General features: G+C 41.4%; 1 protein-coding gene across 5 annotated transcripts in view; it reads right to left on the reverse strand.

The window, feature by feature from the left end:
- The window catches only part of RYR3 (ryanodine receptor 3), a 557,802-nt gene that overhangs the window by 221,343 nt on the left and 314,036 nt on the right, over positions 1-22,423 (reverse strand). For all 5 annotated transcript variants that reach the window (XM_027553458.1, XM_027553456.1, XM_027553457.1 and 2 more), the window contains one exon: positions 11,812-12,004. In XM_027553458.1, the coding sequence (XP_027409259.1) occupies positions 11,812-12,004 (193 nt within the window). The remainder of the gene's footprint in view (positions 1-11,811; positions 12,005-22,423) is intronic.

The raw sequence follows: 22,423 nt of genomic DNA on the forward strand, positions 1-22,423 counted from the left end.
AGAGAATATTAAACAGAAATGGTATACATGGCGGGAGATGTTAATAGAAAAGAAACACTGAAGAGGCTGCAGTTCCCAAAGTAGCCATATGAGGGAGACTGTGAGCAAGTATCAGCAGCTGGTTACAGCCATGGGGGGCCAAACGGGCCTCCAGTGTTTGCTCCCTAGGGTTCCAAGAGCCTTCTAGGGGGCACCACTGCCTTGTTGGCACCCAGGCCTAGTGCCCTGGCCCACTCCAGCAGTGCCTACAGGGACCTCCCAAGGAAGGAAGAAGAATCCTTATGGGGCCACAGTCACGGCTGGCACTGATTACCAATAAGCTGAAATTTTAAAAATATTTTAATTTTGCATTCTGGCTGAATATCAGCCTCATATATATTGTTAAGTTAGGGTTAGAGCACAAAGTTCCTCTGCAAGAAGAGAGTGAAAATGAAGTATTTCAACGTGACACTTTATAGGCTTTCAGGTTTGAGACTAGAAATACAGCTTTTGCAAATCATCTGTAAACCATATTAAATTGATGAGAAAATATGACGGTAACATTAAGTATTTAGGACATGACAAGACACACAGTCCTGCAGGGTCACCAATAATCTTACACAGGAAAAACCCATCCACATACATAGCAGCTACAGGTATTCGCTCCCTCCCACTTCCCCTCAGCATAACCAACTATGATATTTACTGAGCCCACATGAACTGCACTGTTCTCCACACTGTGGATCCAGCAATAGAGAACACCCCGTCCCCCGTGTCCCAGAGCAGACATCCAACGAGGCAAACAGTCATAACAACTGATGGGGAGACATTTGATGAGGGAATAAAGAGGGAGACTGAAACAACTCAGGGAAGGAGGGGGTGCTAGACTGGGGCCTAGAAAGGCTTCTCTGAGGGGGAGATATTTCTGTTAACCCTAAAGGAAAAGGAGAAGCCCATGAGTTCAGAATCTGAGGAAGGGCATTCTGGGTGAAAGGAACAACACGTGCAAAGGCCCTGAGGTAGGGAAGATGTGGGTGGAGGGCGGTGTGAGCGAGAACATGGGCAGCCCGAGGGGTAAGAGACGAGGTGGCAGGGGTAAATCAGGCAGGGTCTGTTTCTTTCAGGTGAAGAGCTTCTGAGGGATTTAAGGAGAAGAAACACAGGCTTCTTTTCACCGTTTCATGTAGACAGGTCTGGGGCCAATTAGGAGGCACCTGACATTAATCTAGTCCCAGTGAGAGATGAGGGTGGGTTGGAACAAGATGATGAAGACCAAGCTGGAAAGCAGTGGTTAGAGTCCAATTTTGTTTTGGAATTTGGCTTGTTAGGGCCTTTGTGTGTGGAGGGATATGTGGGAACGTTATGACCTAGCAAAGCTCTCACAGCAATACTCTCCACTAGGTCTCACTTCCTTTAACTGGAATATTCTAGTGGGGGGAAGCCTTGCAGCAGAGTCTCAGTGTTGGCTGAATAACTGTGATTATGAGCAGCTAATGGTAAAACTGGAAAAGAAAAGGCTCTCCAAGTAACAGATATTAAGTTTCTTCCCCCCTTCCCAACATAAACAAATTCTTTAAAATGCTGTTTTAAAATTAATTACAGAAATCATATGAAGCCTCCCACTTTCCCATTTTAAAGTACTAAACAACAATAATAGAGAATTAGAACCACAATTAGTCCCTGTGAGTGTTCCTACATTAACCGTTATATAACAGGACACAATCTATGGGTATTAAGAATATGAACAATGATATTAGAACAAAATTGAGTCATTAGCTTGCAATGTTACTAATTTAGTAAACCTTAAGGAAATAATAATTAGGCCTTAATATTTGTGAACTTTCCAAAATTCAGTTGCAACAGAACAGACTGGATTACAGACATGCTGGAACATGCTGGAACTATGGGACAAAACTAAATCATTTTGAGCAAAGAATTTGTGTGGGAAGTTTTCTGCTTTTCCCTTCTGAGCATTCTTTTGGTGAAGAGCTGAACGTCCAAGAGGAGCTTGTACAACTGGTGTATTTCTTGTTACTCACTAGTGTATGGATTCTGCTGCTGCTGCTGCTAAGTCGCTTCAGTCATGTCCGACTCTGTGTGACCCCAGAGATGGCAGCCCACCAGGCTCTGCCGTCCCTGGGATTCTCCAGGCAAGAACACTGGAGTGGGTTGCCATTTCCCTCTCCAATGCATAAAAGTGAAAAGTGAAAGTGAAGTCGCTCAGTCACGTCTGACTCTTAGCGACCCCATGGACTGCAGCCTACCGGGCTCCTCCGTCCATGGGATTTTCCAGGCAAGAGTACTGGAGTGGGGTGCCATTGCCTTCTCCGGTATGGATCTAAGACCAACTAAATGATCTCTTACCAGGACGTCTAGATGGACTTAATTATTCATAAGCCCTATTGCCAGTTACATATAGTTTTAACATTTCTCTTATGCTTTAAAATCTGCTATTGTCCTCTGGATAGAGAACAAATTAATAAAGGTAGAAATCCATGTAGCACTTAGGGAGAACAATGCTGCTTTTATATTCAGTTATTAAAAGGAGAATGATAATTTGGTTGTAAATTTTAATCTTATCGCCTTGAATGGCCACAAAGATAGTAAAATAAAAATTAACATGTTTACTGCTTACTGAAGCATTCATCTTCCAGTGCCATTATGCTGTGCTTCGGTGGGAGCAAAGAAGGGTTCTGGGTGGCTTCCCAAGCCCTGTCAGACGGGAGCCCTGCTCCCCAGCAGGCGGGACTGGACAGGAGCCGGTGCGGGCACACCACCATCTGTGGCTCCTCCCCTCGCTGCCCAGAGTCTTCGGGAAGGGCTCCAACAAACCACCACGAAGGCCGGTGGTCCTCATAAACCCTCTCCTGGAGACCCACAGCAACCAGGTCAAAGGGAATAATTAGGGATAAAATACAGATGTAAAGGGAACAACCAAAAGCAAGAAAGAAAATACTTGAAGACCAGTTTAATGATGTAAGGATATTAAAATGGGATCCCCCTTTGTCTCTGGTTTAGCAGAGGTCCCAGATGTAAATAATTCAGAGGATGTCAATGTTTTCTCATCCTGAAATGAGGTGCTGGACCAACTATGAGGATCCATGAAAAAACTGTGAAATCAGTGCAGCTTTAGCCCACCCCTTACCTCCACACTGATAAGAAAGGTAAAGAATTCATTTGGAGAAAGTTGTCAGGAAGAAGGGGATGGGAGTCCTTTCTCATGTGGAGTCAAATGAGGGCTTAAAGGAACTACTCAGAAGCTTGTGAGTGTCCCTGGAATGCAGCAAGGGACATGTTTGCCTAGTGATGGCGCAGAGCAGAGGGACAGATGAGCCAGCTGCTAGCCATCAGAAAGGAATCCTGCCTGGAAAGGCAAATGACTAAGCAGAGATCAGAAACCCAGGGCTTGGGGGAGGCAGGAGGCCCACATAACTGGAGGGGGAAGGGGAACGGAGGAGGCTTGGGGTCAGCCAGAAGGGAGCAGCCAGCACAGGTGGGGAAGCCAAGTCAAGAGATTTGAAGTTGGATGCTCCCAGCCTGGGGCTCTCCAAGAAACCTACCAAAGAGCCTCAGAAGAGAAAGATGCAGCAATTACGTAGCAGCTACAAAAAGGCTTGATGTCACAAGGCAGCTGAACCAACTCCATGGAATGTGCTCACCCTTAAATCATCTTGAGTCTGGGCTGGACCCTAGGCACTGGAGGAGCCTGAGACAGGAGCTGGTGGCTGAGCAGGAGCCTGACTTCAAACTGCAGGGGGAGTAGGGGAGGGCTCAAATGGTAACTGGATACAAATCTAGAGTTTTTATACTTTTCAAAAGACGGAATTTTTAAGTATTGGCAAGATGGTTCCTGGTCTTAAAAGGAGTAATAAGGGCTACAGAACCTGCCCAAGAACTTATCCAGGAGTCCAGAGAAAGGATTTAAAGGCGTGGAGAGAGAGACAACAGTTACACCTATCTACTTTTTCTAATAAATCTGTTATCTGGCACTTACTGTTAATCTTTTAAATCCTTTGGCCTCATTCATCAATGAGAAATTTTCAATTAGAATATAAACCTCTCTTCCCTTGGTGTATTCTTCCCTGCTCCTTGGGTTCCACTGAATCTCTTAGTATCACAAAAAAATATTAAATTGAAAATAAAAAGATAATTTAAGAGGTCATTAAAATTAGTTCATCCTCTGATTTTTCTCTACATTAATAGATTTTGAAAATCAATTTCATTAATCAATTTAATCTCTTCCACTAAAGCACTTGTATCAGCTTCTAAGGTTCTTCCTATAACTCAGATGCACCATCAGCTCTCCAAGGCTTTTTTTTCTTCCTAAAGTGATTAGGATAAGGGAAGGTTCCTTAGATTTCTCTACTTTAAAGATGAGCAATAGATTCAGTAATAGTCACCTGGGAGTAGTGAAGTTTGAGGATGCATAGAGGAATTTTTTATTTACTAGGCTAATTTCATAAACAGAGAAAACGGCATTGAAAAAATTCCCACTAGCATTTACAATTTCATCTTTTAAGATTTGTGCATTTTTACTTACCAATTTGCAGAAGAGATGAAAAAACCTATCGTAAATCCCCAAGTTTGAAAGACTGACCCATGAATAAAAAATAGAGTAAAAATCAAGACAAACCTTTGCCATACTCAAAAAAGATGACTAAGTTTCCTTAATCATCCTGTACTAGCAAAGTGTGAAATCATTTTAGTCTTACTAGATGTCTCATTATTCTTACTGAATCCCTCCCAGGAGTTGGGACAGTGTTCCAAAGAAGAAAAAGATACAGGCTGTGGTTAGCAGCAGAAAGAAATGGTAAGCTTTTGTTGACCTGAATTCAACTCATAAGTCATGATTCATAATTGCATCTTTAGTCCACATTGCTAAGACAGGAGAACAATTTGAGTTATGTACATTCCCACATTCATATTTCTTTCTGGCCAGTGTTTGATGAAAGCCCAGGGCAATTCAGCCAGTGCTCATCATGTTCTCTGCAGAAGTATATTTATCTCAGCAATAATTTCCACAGCATTGACCACAGCAAGCTGGAAATAGCTAAGCTATTGGTTACCTGAATTTTAGCCAAGCCTGGTGCAGAAAACAAATAGCAACCGCAAATACCAACCATCTTTGGAGAGTGTTGTTTTAATAAATTAGAAAGGCTGGTAAAAGACTTACATATGAAGATTAATCGATGGGGAATTTGGGATTCTCAGGTGGCGCCAGTGGTAAAGAACTCACCTGCCAATGCAGGAGACTAAGAGACTCGGGTTTGATCCCTGGGTCAGGAAGATCCCCTGGAGAATGGCATGACAACCCACTCTAGTATTCTTGCCTGGAGAACCCCATGGACAGAGGAGCCTAGCGGGCTATGGTCCATAGGGTCACGAAGAGCTGGACATGACTGAAGTGACTCAGCACACACGCAAGGGGAATTTAACCATAGCTATAAAATATACTCTACTACAGCAAGTTAACTCATCAATTTTTGGCAAAACTAAGCACCCAAATTTCACTATATACTGTGGCTTTAGTGCAATGTTCTCTGTGTGGCACACACCATCATGCCATTTGGCAGGGTGAGATTACCTTTTAATAAAAGCTTTCTGATATCTAAGTAATTCAACCTTTTGGGTGGGCTCCAAGGTACACATGCTTCATCCCAAATTCTGTCCTAGAACAAATAGGGTTGTTACATTGAGGGTTTATTACACTCCTAATACCCTCCACAAACAAACTAGTGTGGGAAGGACACTAAGAAGGCACATTGATAATGGTTAGAAAAGAGAGCACATATTGATTTGTGGATTTTGTTAGTAATTACTCATACTGCTTTTGACTTCACTGTGGGTAAATCTAATTGAAAAAGATTTTTGCTCTCTGATGCCCCTGGCAGGAACATCCTGATCAGGTACTGTTAACAACATAGTTTGTAATTATAAAAATAATTGTGGGATCACAAATTCAAGACTATGACCTCAGTAAAGATGAATAAAGAGGAGGAAATGGGAGAAGTTAAATATGAGAAACAATTCTGAGTTCTTGTATGATGGGAGAAAAATCTCTGTCTTAATAGGAATAACCTTGCATCTTGCTGAGAATGACATTATAAAACTATGCAAGTATTCTACTATATTGGGTGAAAACACTAATTTCTTTTCAATTTTGTTACTAAATACATTTATTTTCAAAAAGATACTTCAACTTGGAATTAATATCTTGCTTTCTTTTTCTAGCTTTTTGCAGAAGTGAACCAAAATAATACAGAGGGGAATGGCTGAGTTTCAGTACCAAATGATATTTTACCAGTTGAGGTGAAAGAGTAAGTACTGGTACGTTGATCCCTTTTGCTCAAAAGTGAAAATAAACAAATTGGTTACTTCAACAGAGGACTGGCATTGACCGTGAGTAAAGACATCATGTGATGGACTGTATGTATTTCAGTAAAATGTATTTCCCATGTATGCAACCCACTGTGATTCCACCTCTGCTCAGACCATATTGTGTTCTGAGAACCAAAGATAGGAATATGTCACAGGCAATATTTTTCCTGATAGCAAGGAGGCTAAAGAGACATCAAGTTCCTGAGCACCACTCTTCAGTTTACGCTCCTTCAATTTCTGTAAGCAAGAAGTTCTTATGTTGAAGGTGTTAACTTTTAAAGTCCATGTATCTGGAATCCCCTCTCTCAAATTCTCTCAGCAATTATGCCTTCTAAATGGGTTAGATGTCTCATCATTCTTATCTTGGATCTTTGCTTCTCTTCCTCCTGTGTACTGAGAAGGATGCATGACCCACTGACCTAGTCACAAGATACTAGAAACATCTTCTCCATATGCATACCTTTCAGCCCCCTATGTCTTTCCCTGCTAGCCATGATCTTTACCAAGAGAAAGTGAAAGTGAAAGTGAAGTTGTGTCCAACTCTTTACCACCCCATGGACTGTAACCTACCAGGTTTCTCTGTCCATGGGGTTTTCCAGGCAAGAATACTGGAGTGGGCTGCCATTTCCTTCTCCAGGAGATGTTCCCGACGCAGTGATTGAACCCAGGTCTCCCGCATTGTAGGCATATGCTTTACCATCTGAGCCACCAGGAACTTTACCAAGAGAAGATTAAAAAAAAAAAAAAAAGATCGCAAACAACAAAAATGTACATACTCTAAAAATCCTGCCTCATTGCTCTGAGGGAGACTGGATGGATGGGTTAATAACTAAAAATCATGCAACATGTGGGATCAGATGTATTGTTAGCTAAATACAGAATGCACAGAAAAATCCATTAGCCAGCAGATTGGAAAAGACATCTTCTCCAGAGATTTGACTACAAGCTAAGCACTTTTCTCACATGAGATTCTTGGGAAGTAGGTGAGCTTTCTTTGAAAATTTGCAAAACCCAGAGAGTTGGATGCGGTCAAACAAAACAGGGATGGCACTGATGCTGGGTGACCAAGGTCATTAACTACTCAGGCAAACATGGTCCTGAGAACTAACTGATCAGTGACCTTGCTTCTCCAGAGAGGACACCGAGCCAACAGGTGGATGATCCAAATGCTGTTATGTTGGATTTAGATTTCGGCACATTTCTCTCTATTCCCAGGGAATGGAGTGGGAAAGATGTACAGTGTGGCTTGTACTGGTTTTCCCTGATTGCCAGAGAATCTTGCCCAATCAATCTTTGTGTTTATAGTGGCTGTGTCTTTCAATAATGTTTTCTACATGCTCCTTATGGATTGCAATAGAAACGATACATTCTGTCACACTTCAAAAGGAAGAACTGGGGTGGCATTCTCAAGGAAATATTCTCAGCACAGAGAAACACAGGTAAAGAACTCTTTTTGTTTGTTTTTTTTTTAATTTATTTATTTTAATTGGAGGCTAATTACTTTACAATATTGTGACTCTTAACTCTTTAGAATATAGTTTTTAATGCTGATGTTAGCATCTCTGGCTTGAACCTGTGATGGGCAGATTTACAACCCTAGTCACTGACCAGGTGGCTCAGGACCAAAGAACCACCTGCCAAGCAGGAGATATGGGTTTGATCCCTGGATCAGGAAGATCCCCTGGAGAATGAAATGACTACCCACTCCAGTATTCTTACTTGGAAAATTCTATGGACAGAGTAGTTTGATGGGCTACAGTCCATGGGGTAGCAAAAGAGTAGGACATGATTTAGCAATTAGAGCAAGGTTTTACTATACTTGTTCTTCTTTTGTTACAAGAACCTCAAACAATGAAAATGCTTAATTTCAATATATTATATACATCTACATGGCTATATTTATAAATATGCCTGTACATGTGTATGCATACGTGTGCTGGTACGTGTGTTGCAAACATACATTACAGGCGTACCTTGGAGATATTATGAGTTTGGTTCTAGACATCACAAAAGCAAATATCACAATAAAGTGAGTCACACAAATACTTTGGCTTCCAAGTACATGTAAAAGTTACATTTACACTATACTGCAGTCTGTTATCGGAGAAGGCAATGGCACCCCACTCCAGTACTCCTGCCTGGAAAATCCCATGGACAGAGGAGCCTGGTAGGCTGCAGTCCATGGGGTCACTGAGGGTCGGACATGACTAAGCGACTTCACTTTCACTTTTCACTTTCATGCATTGGAGAAAGTAATGGCAACCCACTCCAGTGTTCTTGCCTGGAGAATCCCAGGGACGGGGGAGCCTGGTGGCCTGCCGTCTATGGGGTCACACAGAGTCGGACACGACTGAAGTGACTTAGCAGCAGCAGCAGCAGTCTGTTATGCACTATAGCATTCTGTCTTGAAAAACAATGTACATACATTAATGAATAAATAATGCTGTTGGAAAAATAGGCTTGCTTGATGCAGGGTTGCCACAAACCTACAAATTGTAAAAACTGCAATAAAGTGAAGGGCAATAAAACAAGGTACAACTGTACTGCCTACTATGCATGCATGCATGTGTGCTAAGTTGCTTCGATCATTTCCAACTTTTTGCAACCCTATGGACTGCAGCCCGCCTGGCTCCTCTGTCCATGGGATTCCCCGGGCAAGAATACTGGAGTGGGTTGCCATGCCCTCTTTCAGGGAATCTTCATGACCCAAGGATTGAACTTGCATCTCTTAGATCTCCTGCATTGGCAGGCAGGTTCTTTACCAGTAGTGCCACCTGGGAAGCCCTATATACGATATATGTTTGCATATCTGTGGCAAATTCCAAAGGCTAAATATTATACCCAAAGGATAACTCTTTACTCCTAAATAGTTTATTTAACTGAAACAGAAAGTTATGTCCATTTTTTGGGGGGGAATACTTGCATATGCCTTGGTTTATCAACCTTCGGGAGGTACTAAGATCTGTCACAGTGGTGTCACAGTGGTATCACTCTGGAAGTCCCATCACTAGGGTACTAGAAGTTCTCAGATGGATTTTTTTCGTGGTCCCAGATCTAAGTGTATGCTCTCCACTGCTGCTGCTGCTGCTAAGTCGCTTCAGTCGTGTCCAGCTCTGTGCAACCCCATAGATGGCAGCTCACCAGGCTCCCCCATCCCTGGGGATTCTCCAGGCAAGAACACTGGAGTGGGTTGCCATTTCCTCCTCAAATGCATGAAAGTGAGAAGTGAAAGTGAAGTCGCTCAGTCATGTCTGACTCTTCGCGACCCCATGGACTGCAGCCTACCAGGCTCTTCCATCCATGGGATTTTCCAGGCAAGAGTACTGGAGTGGGGTGCCATTGCCTTCTCCACAACTCTCCTCTTTTCATGACCCTTTTAAAATGGAAATCAACATGATTTTAAATGTATTTACTCTAGTTTCCCACTCAATTATGAGCTCTTTAGCAAGCAGGGATCAAGAATGGATAAGAAAATTTTGCAACAAGAGCGTTATAATGAAGTCTTGCCTTAAAAATGTTAAAGTGTATTCTCAGACTAAAATAATACAGCATCCAACTGGTACAAGGAAAGGGACAGAACAATGAACATGATTGTTGGCATTGTTAAAGTATGAAGGACAACAGTAGGCACAGTACAAGCCCAATGTAATGTAAAATTATTGAGATGTCTAAGTAAAAAGTAATATGATTATCTCTGGATGGTACAATTATGGGTTCTTGGTATTTCTTTTCTTTGGACTTGCATTACTTTTGTAAAAGGGAAAAAATAGGGGAAAAAAACAGTGTTAAAAAAGGTAAATCACAAACTAGGAAAATACATGAAAGCAATAATAGTTTAATAACCTTAATATATAAAAATTGCTCATGAAATGAATACCAGAAAGGCAGGGAAGACAAAAATTTTAAAAAATACTGGGCTGAAATAGTATGTAAGAGTAGTAAGCATAAAAGATGTTTAACCACATCAGTAATCAAAGAACTAGGAACCTAAAACTTTAAGATACAATTTCTTCAAATTGGCAAAGATTAAAAATAACCAGTAACAGTAAAAGTTAACGAGGAGCCAATCAGTTGGGTTACTTTAAATGATACCACAGGCACAAATCCTTTTTCTGAAACTTTTGCAGCTGTTCTTCAGACTTGGGACTTTAGATTTTAAAAAAGACAGGGGTTCCTAGATGGTCCAGTGGCTTATACTCTCTGATACCAGTGCAGGGGCCAGGTTCCACCCTTGGTCAGAAAACTAGATCTCACATGCCACAGCTAAAAGTTCTGCCAAAGCTAAAGATCCCGCATGCTGCAGCTAAGAAGATCCTGCATACTGCAGGGAAGATCGAAGATCCCATGTGCCACAAATAAGACCTGGAGCTGCCAATTCAAATGATAATAATAAATAAAAAAGAACAAAGATAAGATGTAGTATATATTAAGCAGAACTTCCAGCTAGGTGAGAGGCTGTACTCCATAATTAAACACACTGACATTTTTGCAGTTACACGTAAATATTCACAAGAAATAGAATACACGAAAAATTGAAAACAGTCTGATTTCTGTTGATGACGGTTTTTGCCATAAAATGAGTTCAGGTCAGATTTTGCAGTGAAATCAGTTAAAGAACAAATGGATGCTTTTCAGAGCTTTTTAGATTTTAGAATTGTTGATCATGAATTCTGAATGTTTATACAATCTTTCTGAAAGTCTTTTCAGCCAAGCAACTATAAGGTTAGACTTTAAAAATATTATACCTTTTAATCTGCTTCTGGGAGGAACTAAACAGAAATGCAGACAATGAGTTATCCTCAAGGATGTTGATAATAATTTCATTTGTGACAATAAAAATGAAATCAGCATGAAAGTCTAACACAAAGTAATGGTTATATTATGGATGGCCAAATAAAAGGGTATTATTGGCCATAAAAATCATTTTGAGGAAGATACTTAATAACTCAGGAAAATACTTACTACTTATTGTTGAATAAAAAATAATCAAGACATAAAACTTCCTACTTAGTATGATGTTAATTTAAAAATACATGTATCTATAATATAAAAATCTTGATGAAAATACACCAAAATAGTAATAGAGATTATAAGTAAACACTGGGATTATGGGTGGTATTTATTGTCTTATTTATAATGGTATCTTTGAAATTTTTTTATAAAGAGCATAAAATACTTGCTATAATTATGAAGGTCATTTTCTATGTAAGATTTATCTTATTCATCTTACTATTTATCAGAGGACATTATATATAAACCCAGGCAGGAGGTATGTGTCCAAAAAGTATATACACGTGACTCTAAATTGCTTCTCCCCTTTCTCCATTGCTTTCTTGGGGGAGTTTGGTTCATGGTGCTGAAACCCTGAAGGAGATTGCCATGCTTGCCAGCTCATAGGAATGATGGGGAGGTGGGGGAACAACTACTCTCCATAAAATCACAGCCATAACTTACTTGACACCTGCTGAAAAGCTCACCACAGGGAAGAAGAGCCCATCTGTGTTGAAGTTCTCAAACATCCCCTGCACAGGCTGCCCGTTGATGCGGAAAGAGATGCTGGGTGCCCCCATGTCCAGGCAACAGCTTACCACGTCGTCTGACTTCAGGAGGTGCTGGTTGATGGAGGCCACGGCTCTGGGTATGCGACCTGGTGAGCAAAGAACAGGAGGAAGGCATGTGGGACTCTGGGGACACATTCACAGGCCACCCTGGCGGGGAGGAGGGACAGAGGTCTGGATACACTGCATTTAAATGTGACTTTGCCTTTCCTGTGTGAGGTGAGCAATGAGCAGTGGTTTCCTAAGCTCTGCGAATGGACAGCCATGATGAGATGAGTCCCAGAGCAAACGCTCAGGCTGCCAGGAATGAGAACAAAGGAGAATTCAACCCATTCAATGTGTGCTCAGATTCTGGCCTGGTGTCTAAGGTAATGGGCAAACTGCATTGCTAGGGATGGCTGAGAGAGAGAGAGAAAGAGAGAGAGCGTGAGCGAGCGAGCGTGCGTGCGTGCGTGTGTGTATTCACAGATACTCAAAGACCTTCCCCTCTTCCCTGTCCTCTAAAAGACATGGCTGCTTCAGCACTGGATGAAGGAGCTGTCCAAGTGAGTAGGGCAAGACTATCTAGTCACCAACAGTTTACTTGCTAGTTCTAAAGAATTTTATTACTTTACTGAGGCAGGGAAACCCACTGTCAGTTATTTGCTGTACTGCTGATTTCTTTTATTGTTGCTTATCTTTTGTAAGATGATTTATCATTTCCTGACCTAACTTGAAGTAGTAGGAAAATCATCTCTTAAGTTGTCTATGTTATACCATCTAATTCTGAAAGGTTTAGAAGTAAATTATCGGAACCACTCTGCCCATCCCCCTACCAACTTTTCAGTTCAGTTGGGGGCAATGAAGGGGCAAAAGGTTTCGTCAAAAACCCTTGAACAGGGTTTCAAGCAAAGCTCTTAGAAGTGTATATCGTGTTTCTTGATCATGGAAGCAGTACACGTTTTTATAAATGTTAACTGTATATATAGAAAATTATAAATAATGGAAAAATGTAAAATAAAAAATTTTAACTTTTTCATATATTAATATTCAAACTGGGATATTGTAGGTTTTGTAACTTGTTTTTTCCATTTATCACATTGCAAATATTTAATTTTATAATGGAATATTCATCAGAAAATAGAGTTTAATGACAATAACACACCATTAAAAGGTAATTTAAAAATCCCTTTATGATGAGTATATGAGCTGTTCATAAATCTTGTACATACATCTATGCTATGTAATATTTCTAATCTCTATTTAGAACTCTTTAATGTTTTCAGTGGTTATTACTATTCTAGTAATAGATTCCAAACCAAGTGGTGGATTTTAAAATAGTGAAACTACTACATTCTCCTTAATGAAAAATTAGGTACCCACTTCTGGTTATTTTGGGTAATTGACAAAACCATACTATATTCCCTCCCACCCTTCCACAAACAGTAATGAGGCAGATATTGAACTTGGGGCTGGGGATCAAAGACAGAGGACCCAGTTCCAGTCCTGAAGAAATTCGTAGTTCAAATAAAGAACTACAGTTCAGTGTAACAGTTTGAGTGAAGGTGTACATGATGAGATGTCTTTAAAGGCAGAAGATGCTAAGTCAGCCTGGGAGTGTGCAACAAGTTTAAAATGAAGAAAGAAAGGTTCACTAGATAAATGAGAAAGAAATGAGCATTCCAGACAGAAGGAACAGCTTGTGCAAAAGGAGTATATGAGTGTATGACATATCTGCAGAATGGCTAGAGTTTGGAGAGGCTGGGCTTGATGACGGGTGGTCGGGGAATAAAGAACCTGGACCACCAGCACAGTAACAGCACAACAGCATCTGAAACATTCAATGCACACTGGCAAATTCAGTCGCTCAGTCGTGTCTGACCCTTTGCGACCCCATGAATCGCAGCACGCCAGGCCTCCCTGTCCATCACCATCTCCCAGAGTTCACTCAAACTCAGGTCCATCGACTCAGTGATGCCATCCAGCCATCTCATCCTCTGTCATCCCCTTTTCCTCCTGCCCCCAATCCCTCCCAGCATCAGAGTCTTTTCCAATGAGTCAACTCTTCACATGAGGTGACCAAAGTACTAGAGTTTCAGCTGTAGCATCATTCCTTCCAAAGAACACCCAGGGCTGATCTCCTTTAGAATGGACTGGTTGGATCTCCATGCAGTCCAAGGGACTCACGAAAGTCTTCTCCAACACCACAGTTCAAAAGCATCAATTCTTCAGCGCTCAGCTTTCTTCACAGTCCAGCTCTCACATCCATACATGACTAGTGGTAAAACCATAGCCTTGACTAAATGGACCTTTGTTGGCAAAGTAATGTCTCTGCTTTTGAATATGCTATCTAGGTTGGTCATAACTTTCCTTCCAAGGAGTAAGCGTCTTTTAATTTCATGGCTGCAGTCACCATCTGCAGTGATTTTGGAGCCCAAAAAAATAAAGTCTGACACTGTTTCCACTGTTTCCCCATCTACTTCCCATGAAGTGATGGGACCAGATGCCATGATCTTTGTTTTCTGAATGTTGATCTTTAAGCCAACTTTTTCACTCTCCACTTTCACTTTCATCAAGAGGCTTTTTAGTTCCTCTTCACTTTCTGCCATAAGGGTGGTGTCATCTGTATATCTGAGGTTATTGATATTTCTCCCGGCAATCTTGATTTAAGCTTGTGCTTCTTCCAGCCCAGGGTTTCTCATGATGTACTCTGCATAGAAGTTAAATAAGCATGGTGACAATATACAGCCATGACATACTCCCTTTCCTATTTGGAACCAGTCTGTTATTCCATGTCCAGTTCTAACTGTTGATTTCTGACCTGCATACAGGTTTCTCAAGAGGCCTCAGCAAACCTTGCCATAATTATCTCATTCTTAAGAGCTCTTGTTTTTCCATTAAAAACCAATCTTTCCTGTGTCAACTGTTTCTTTTTCAATTAGTTTAACTTCTGGAAAATATCACTGCAGTCATTTCAATAAATCCCAAGAGATTTCTATGGATTTGTGAAAACCAGGAATTAATTGAAATGCTGAGTTAGACAACTAACTTCAAAAGTATCCATATCCTTACTGGATAAAGATACAAATGAAGGGACTTCCCTGGTGGCCAAGGGGTTAAGAATCTGCCTTTCAGTGCAGGGGACATGGGTTCAATCCTTGGTCAGCGAACTAAGATCCCACTTGCTGAGAAGCAACTAAGCCCGCATGCCACACTAGAGAGAGCCCACGTGCCGCAACTAAGGCCTGACACAGCTGAGAAAACAAAGATACTAACAGATCTCACCTTTCTGAGATCCACATTAACTGGGACAAAACTGACCGTATTGAATTGTGACTCTGGCACCCTCATCCCACCCTCTCAGAGTTTACTCCTGGCTTCTGTGCCAGTCTGAGACTCAGCCAGTAAAAAGATGAAGAGTAGCCTTCATGGTGGATGTTCTTCACACAGCAGTGCTTTGATGCCATCAGAAACCAAGCTTCCAAGCTTTATTTATACCACAGCACCAGGGGCCTTCCTGAGGAAGGATGGCTGGGAGAGTTTCTGTCCAGTGTGCTCCCTCGGTTGAAAGCCACCACCAGGATGAGCAACTGTGTCCTTGTGGTGAAGGACATTGTCTTTTATCTTCCTTATTTTAAGAGGCTGCGAGCCTAGAAGTTGCCATTGGAACATTTGTTAAGAGCATCTGTAGGCAAGCTGAAATCGTAGTCTGAGCCTATATTTAAAACATATAGAGACTATAGAGTTGGGATCAGTATTATCCAGAAACTGAAGGGAGTCTGTGGTTAATCACTGGATATAAAGCATGTGCTTAGGGCAATGTAATGAGAAGTCTATTTGAATAAAAGAGTCCATTTCATGTAACATTCATGTTGTAAAAGGTCATTTGATAAAGTACATCAGCTCTAAAACGTGAGTAAAGATTTGAAACTAGAAAATTGGAATTGTGAGACTGCTTTTGTACATTCTGTTTCATAAAACCGTTCCCATCTGCAAGAAGCAATCTCTACCTGAGGAGAGTATTCATGACTCCAGATGATTCTGAAGGGTTCTACATCCACATTTAAACAATATGCTTGTTTTTCCAACTGCCTGTAATGAGGTGGCATGGGGGTTGGGTGGGGGTGAGAGCGGTCTCAGAGCCACAGAAAGGGCTGAGTTCAAATACCCAGTCTTTACCTGCTGTGATTTCATTAAAAAGTCAGCTTCTATGTCCACAAAATGGGGACAGTAATGCTCCCAGTGATGCTGTCAAGAGGTTTTTTAAGGTATGGTTATTATTCCCTAGAGAAGGAAATGGCAACTCACTCCAGTAACCTTGCCGGGATAGTCCCACGGACAGTGGAGCTTGATGGGTTACAGTCCATGGGGTTACAAAGAATCAGACATGACTGAGCGACTGAGCACAGCAAATTATTATTCCCATGATTTTGACAAGACAATGACTTACGTCCTGTGTACCTCTCGAGAGGCAGTTGCACGTAGCAGGAAAGGGTGTTTCTAGAACCAGGCTCCCTGGGCTTGAGTCCTGGTGCTGCCACTTACTGCGTGAGCTTGGGCAAGTCACTTACCTTTGTGAACTCAGGTTCCTCATCTATCTAATGAAAATAATAATGTCCAGGGGTGACTGTGAGTTTTGAATGAATTATTCCATAAGAGTAACTGGAAGAGCCTGACACAGTGCAACCTACAATAAATGCTATTTCTACTGCTCGTGTAACTCCAGACACTTCCATTACTAGGTTAATAGGAGATAAGCTTACTAGCATATTGTTGGGATAGTATGTCCTTTATAATATTAGGTAAAAACAACAGTACAGAGAATCATAGCATTGAGGACTGAGTCCAGGAAAGTGACTTGAAAATTGAGTTACTGAAAAATCAGTAAATCTTACTGAAAGACCATGCTCTAAACAGGCACTTTCAAATACATTTAAAATGTACTGGATGCTTTTGGCACAACCAACAGGCATGTGATCCTGTAGAAAGGAGAAGCAAATATGACACGGAGAGTATTTCTCAATCACTTTAACTGCTTTGCCAGATATTAGGAACTCTGAGTAATCCTAGAGACCACCTATTGGGACAGTCTGGGAAGACTTGCAGCTTCTGTAAGTCTGAAGAAAACCCCTGACTTACAGGCTCAGGACCGTTGGAAGGTCCCAGAGGGCTTGGAAAGGCCATTCCAAGCCTAGCAATTTTAAGATGAAGGAAAAAGCCACTTAATCACATGCCACACATCTTCAAATGAACCTAAGGATGTGTTACTGCAGGCTTTTATTTCTTCTGATGAGTCATGTAGACAATTGGAAACACTGACACTCAGCATCTCCATCGCCCCAGGCACCGCAGAGTTTGGTGTTATAACGTAAACACAAATACTCAGGCATTTGGAAACAGAGAAGATCCAGATACATCAAAACTGTGGTGTCCTACAGCTAACTTCTTGAATCCTCTACATATAGCACTGTGGTTGGAAAAGTCCAAGTCACAGTGGGCTGTGTTTTGATAGATGAACCAATACCCTGGAGCTCGTCCTAGTAGGGATGCAGGAGCCCTCTCATCAAATTGTCCTGATGAGTCAGAAGTGCTAAGGAATCAGCAAAGAATTTTATCCCATTCATTTACTTTCTGTATCACTTTATCTCTTGAGAAGGTGAATTCCTTTGCTTATTCAAAATTTTCAAGGGGAAAATTTACAACAAGGGAAGAGGGGGTGTGATTTCCTCCTATGAAATTGCTCCCTAATCAGTGATGTACTGTATGGCTGTGTATGTGTATGTGTACATGTGTGTGCATGATCAGTCATGTCCAACTTTTTGTGACTCCCATGGACTGTAGCCCACCAGGCCCCTCTGTCCATGGAATTTCCCAGGCAAGAATACTGTATTGGGTTGCCATTTCCTACTCCAAGGGATCTTCCCAACCCAGGGGTTGAATCCCCATATCTTGCATCTCCTGCATTGGCAGACAAATTCTTTACCACTGAACCACCTAGGAAGCCCTACTATATAGGCTCAGTTCAGTTCAGTTGCTCAGTCATGTCCGACTCTTTGTGACCCCATGAATCGCAGCAAGCCAGGCCTCCCTGTCCATCACCAACTCCCGGAGTTCACTCAAACTCACGTCCATCGAGTTGGTGATGCCATCCAGCCATCTCATCCTCTGTCATCCCCTTTTCCTCCTGCCCCTAATCCCTCCCAACATCAGAGTCTTTTCCAATGAGTCAACTCTTCGCATGAGGTGGCCAAAGTACTGGAGTTTCAGCTTTAGCATCATTCCTTCCAAAGAACACCTAGGACTGATCTCCATTAGAATGGACTGGTTGGAGAGAGCCAAATTCACCCCCAACTGCAGTTCTGAAAGGCTACATATGTAAAGGCTGTATCAGGAGAGGGAAAGTGATGCGAGGACAAGAAAAGAGCCGTTCCTCTGAAAGGATATTCACAGTGGCTGGGCTGACTCAGGAGCCTGTAGGGAGGGTTGGGCAGGGTTCACATGGGGGATATTTGTACAGCTGATGATTGAAAGAAACTTCATAGGCTTGGTGAAGACCTATGGAGGCTGCCCTCCTCCTATACAGAGGAAAAACTCATTCATATTTCCCAGGATGTCACTTTGAGACCTTCTTCCCCATTCAGCATGGAACCTGGGCTCTGTTTCCTCTCAGGATGGAGCTAATCTCATGGTCTCGAGGGAGGTACCCGGAACTCTGCACTTGATCTCTATGATAGTTGACTTCATAGACAATGCAAGTAGGTAAGAGATATTTATTTTGTATTTAGTGTGTGTCAAGAACTTCACATCCTTCATCTCATTTAAATTTCCTAAAAGTCTTGTATCATCTTCATTTCATCTGAGGAAACCAAGTATCTGGGAGGTTAAGTAATTTGCCTGATGTCAAAAAAACCAAGTAAGTGAAGAGCTGGGATTCAAACCCAGGGATAACTCCAAAGTCACACTGCTGCTTCTTAAATTTCTCTATTGACAAAAGTATTAAGGGCTCTGCCATCCTTTCCAACTTCAGCAACATCCTTTGTGCTTTAATAAGTAGTAAAGTCCAGCTCAAGGCTGTGGCTTAATTTATGCATATAGATAAGTTTAAAGGTAATAGACCATCCACACTGTGGCAAATAGCATTATTTTGTTCTTTTTATGGCCGAGTAATATTCCATTGTACATATGTACTACATCTTCTTTATTCATTTATCTGGCAATGGATATTTAAGTTGCTTCCATGCCCTAGATATTGTAAAATACGTTACTATGAACAGTGGGGTGCATGTATCTTTTTGAATTATGGTTTTCTCTGGGAATATGCCCAGTAGTGGGATCACTGGGTCATATGGTAGTTCTAATTTTAGTTTTTTAAAGGAACCTCCATATTGTTCTCCCTAGTGACAGTACCAATTTACATTCCCATCAATAGTATAAGAGGGTTCCCTTTTCTTCACACCCTTTTCAGTATTTGTTTGTGGATTTTTTGAGGATGGCTACTCTGACTGGTGTGAGGTGATACCTCATTGCAGTTTTGACTTGCTTTTCCCTAATAACTGTGATGTTGAACATCTTTTCATTTGCCTTTGGCCATTTGTTTGTCTTCTTTGGAGAAATGTCAATTTAGATATTCCACTCATCTTTTGATTGGATTATTCATTCTTTTGATATTGAGCTGAATAAGCTGTTTGTATATTTTGGAGATTAATCCCTTCTTGGTTGCTTCACTTACAAACATTTTCCCATTCCTAGAGATTGTCACACTGAGTGAAGTAAGTCAGACAGAGAAAGACAAATACATGATGTCACTTATAAGTGGAATCTGAAAAAAAAAGGGTACCAATGAACTTGTTTACAAACCAGAAGTAGAGGCGCAGATGTAGAAAACAAACTTATGGTTACCAGGGGATTGGGGGGCGGAGAGATAAATTGGGAGATTGGGATTGATAATGTATACATTACTATATACAAAATAGATAACTAATAAGAATACGCTGTGTAGCACAGAGAACTCTACTCAGTACTCTGTAACAGTTTATATGGAAAAACACTCTAAAAAAAACCCAAGTGAATATATGTATAGCTGATGCACTTCACTGTGCCCTTGAAACTAACTTAACACTGTAAATCAACTATACTCCAATAAGAAACACAGGCAGTGGACCCAGGCATTTACATCTCAAGAAAGGAAGAAAAATGGTCAGACCAGTATCCACCATTTCTCCCTAGCCACCCTCTATTCTCTCCTGTAGTAAGTCGGAGCATCACTTCCATTTCATTTCTCCATCAACTATTAGACCTCTTCATCAGACAGTCCAAAATTCACTGCTGTCCTGGTGGGAGTCATTAACAGAAACCTTATTTCTTCCACTGGTGCACACGCTGACATATTTACCTGTTTTGCCTTCTGCAAGATAAATGTTACCTGGGCGCAAGTTGGAGAATTCAGAATGATGCCCAGACCCAAGGAAGCTTTGCATTTTAGTGAGCATAAAAGATGCCAATTTTATGGATGCTGGTTTCTTGACATCTCACCAGATGCTGAAGATTGAGTGATGAAGACCCCCAAAATGCTCCTAGGTGAAGTTATATTACTATGTGGGTAATATTCACCTGGATTTCTGGTCTTGACTGGATAAGAAGGAAAAAGGGAGCATTGTACATTCCTGGAATGACACACAATAGGATGGATTGATCCTACAACAGGATGGACGTCCAGGTCCTAAAATGCACTGACAGCAGTGCTTTCTGGATGTGCAATTTGTGGGTTCTCTGCCTCCTGACTCACTGTTGCATTTATTTTGCAAATTTTTATAAAGGGATATGTCAAGTGCCCCATGGAGGGCTGTGAAATCTGGAAAAGATGGAATAAATGTGGTTTTTTTTTGAGAATGGTTGGTTTTTCTTTGAAACTAGGGGCCAATCTGCTCCATCTAAGGGTCTTGGTAGACTTCATATTGCCTCAGTCAATCCAGAGTTCTCCATGAGTGAAGCCTGGGGTCCAGGGAGGGCTTCCCAGGTAGTGAGGGGTAATGAATCCATCTGCCAATGCAGGAGGTGCAAGAGATGCAAATTTGACCCCTGGGTTGGGAAGATCCCCTGGAGTAGGAAATGGCAACCCACTCCAGTATTCTTGCCTGAAGAATTCCATGGACAGAGGAGCCTGATGGGCTACAGTCCATGTGACTGCAGAGAGTTGGACACAACTGAGCGCATGCACCTGGGATCCAGAGAATATGCTCGGGTTGTGGTGAAGAGAGGGCAGGAAGTGAGCAGCAACCAGCAGGCAGTGGGCAACACTTTTCTCTCATCAACCCCACTCATCCCCCTACAGGTTCAATTTTACTAAACTCAGGAGCTGTAAGTATATGAGAATAGTGATTTTTTGTTTTCAAATCACTTCCCCAGAGATAACTTTCTGAGATCCTTATGCCATCTGATGATAACCTAAGCTAAATGTTACTACAACTGTATGACCACAGAAACCATGCCTCTACAGTGGGGCTCTGTGAATCCAGAGAAGACCCACCTTCACCCCTCATGAAATGGAAAGTTAAACTGTGAGGATAAGAGAACAAGACATTCACTTCACTCTATCATCCTGCCATTTTGTACCCACTTTTGTCTGCAACACACTGTCCCCTGGGATACACAAAACACAGAATCAGGCAATTTCTTCTTATAAATGATCCCAGATACGTATATAAACAAACATATTTGCATCATTCCTAAGAGGTAAAAAAATGTTTATACTGAATATAAAATAGCACAAATATTAAAAAATATTGATCAGTTGAAAGTAAAGATCAACTGTAAGAAACATGTCACTAGGACCTGAGCTATTGGTTTCAGCTGGAAGCTAAAAGGAGGAGGAAAATGTGATGGATTTTGTAGTTCTTGGTTACAAATGAAAATACATAGGTCTGCCTTGTACATACAAACTTTCCCCTTGTACTGGATTTACAGAGGATTGTATGTCCTGGTTCCTTATGCAAGAGGCACACAGCACAATGCTTACCTAAGAAATTTCTATAAGGAACACTATATCTCCAGTTCCAGTTTTGCAAAAGATACAGATAAGACAAGCTGTAGATAGGAGAGGGGAGGGGTAGAGCCTCTGCTGTGGGTAAAAGTATGAGGGTTAGTCTTACATTTCCACCCATTCAGAAGCCAACTCACTTCTCCACAGGCAACCACCACGGACATTTCTGGGGAAAGTGTAACTGTATATTTAAAAAGGAAGTTTTGAAATCTTTTAAGAGATTAGCAACTACTGTGTGTCAGGTACAGATCCAGACACCTTATAAGGTGTATGACAAGGCGGCATGTTACAGCCACCAGATGACAGACTTGTAGTCAGATATGGAGGCTTCTCTGCATGACTGAGAGTAAGTTAACTAAACATCTTTGTGTTCAGTTTCCATGTCTGTAGTATGAGATCAATATTATCCACTGTAGGGGGTCATTGTAAGGATAAAATGAGAGGAAAAAGGTACAAAAGATATGCAGCTTACTGCAAAGTCAATAAATGC

This window comes from Bos indicus x Bos taurus, chromosome 10 (genome assembly GCF_003369695.1).
Source record: "Bos indicus x Bos taurus breed Angus x Brahman F1 hybrid chromosome 10, Bos_hybrid_MaternalHap_v2.0, whole genome shotgun sequence".
NCBI classification, from domain to species: domain Eukaryota; kingdom Metazoa; phylum Chordata; class Mammalia; order Artiodactyla; family Bovidae; genus Bos; species Bos indicus x Bos taurus.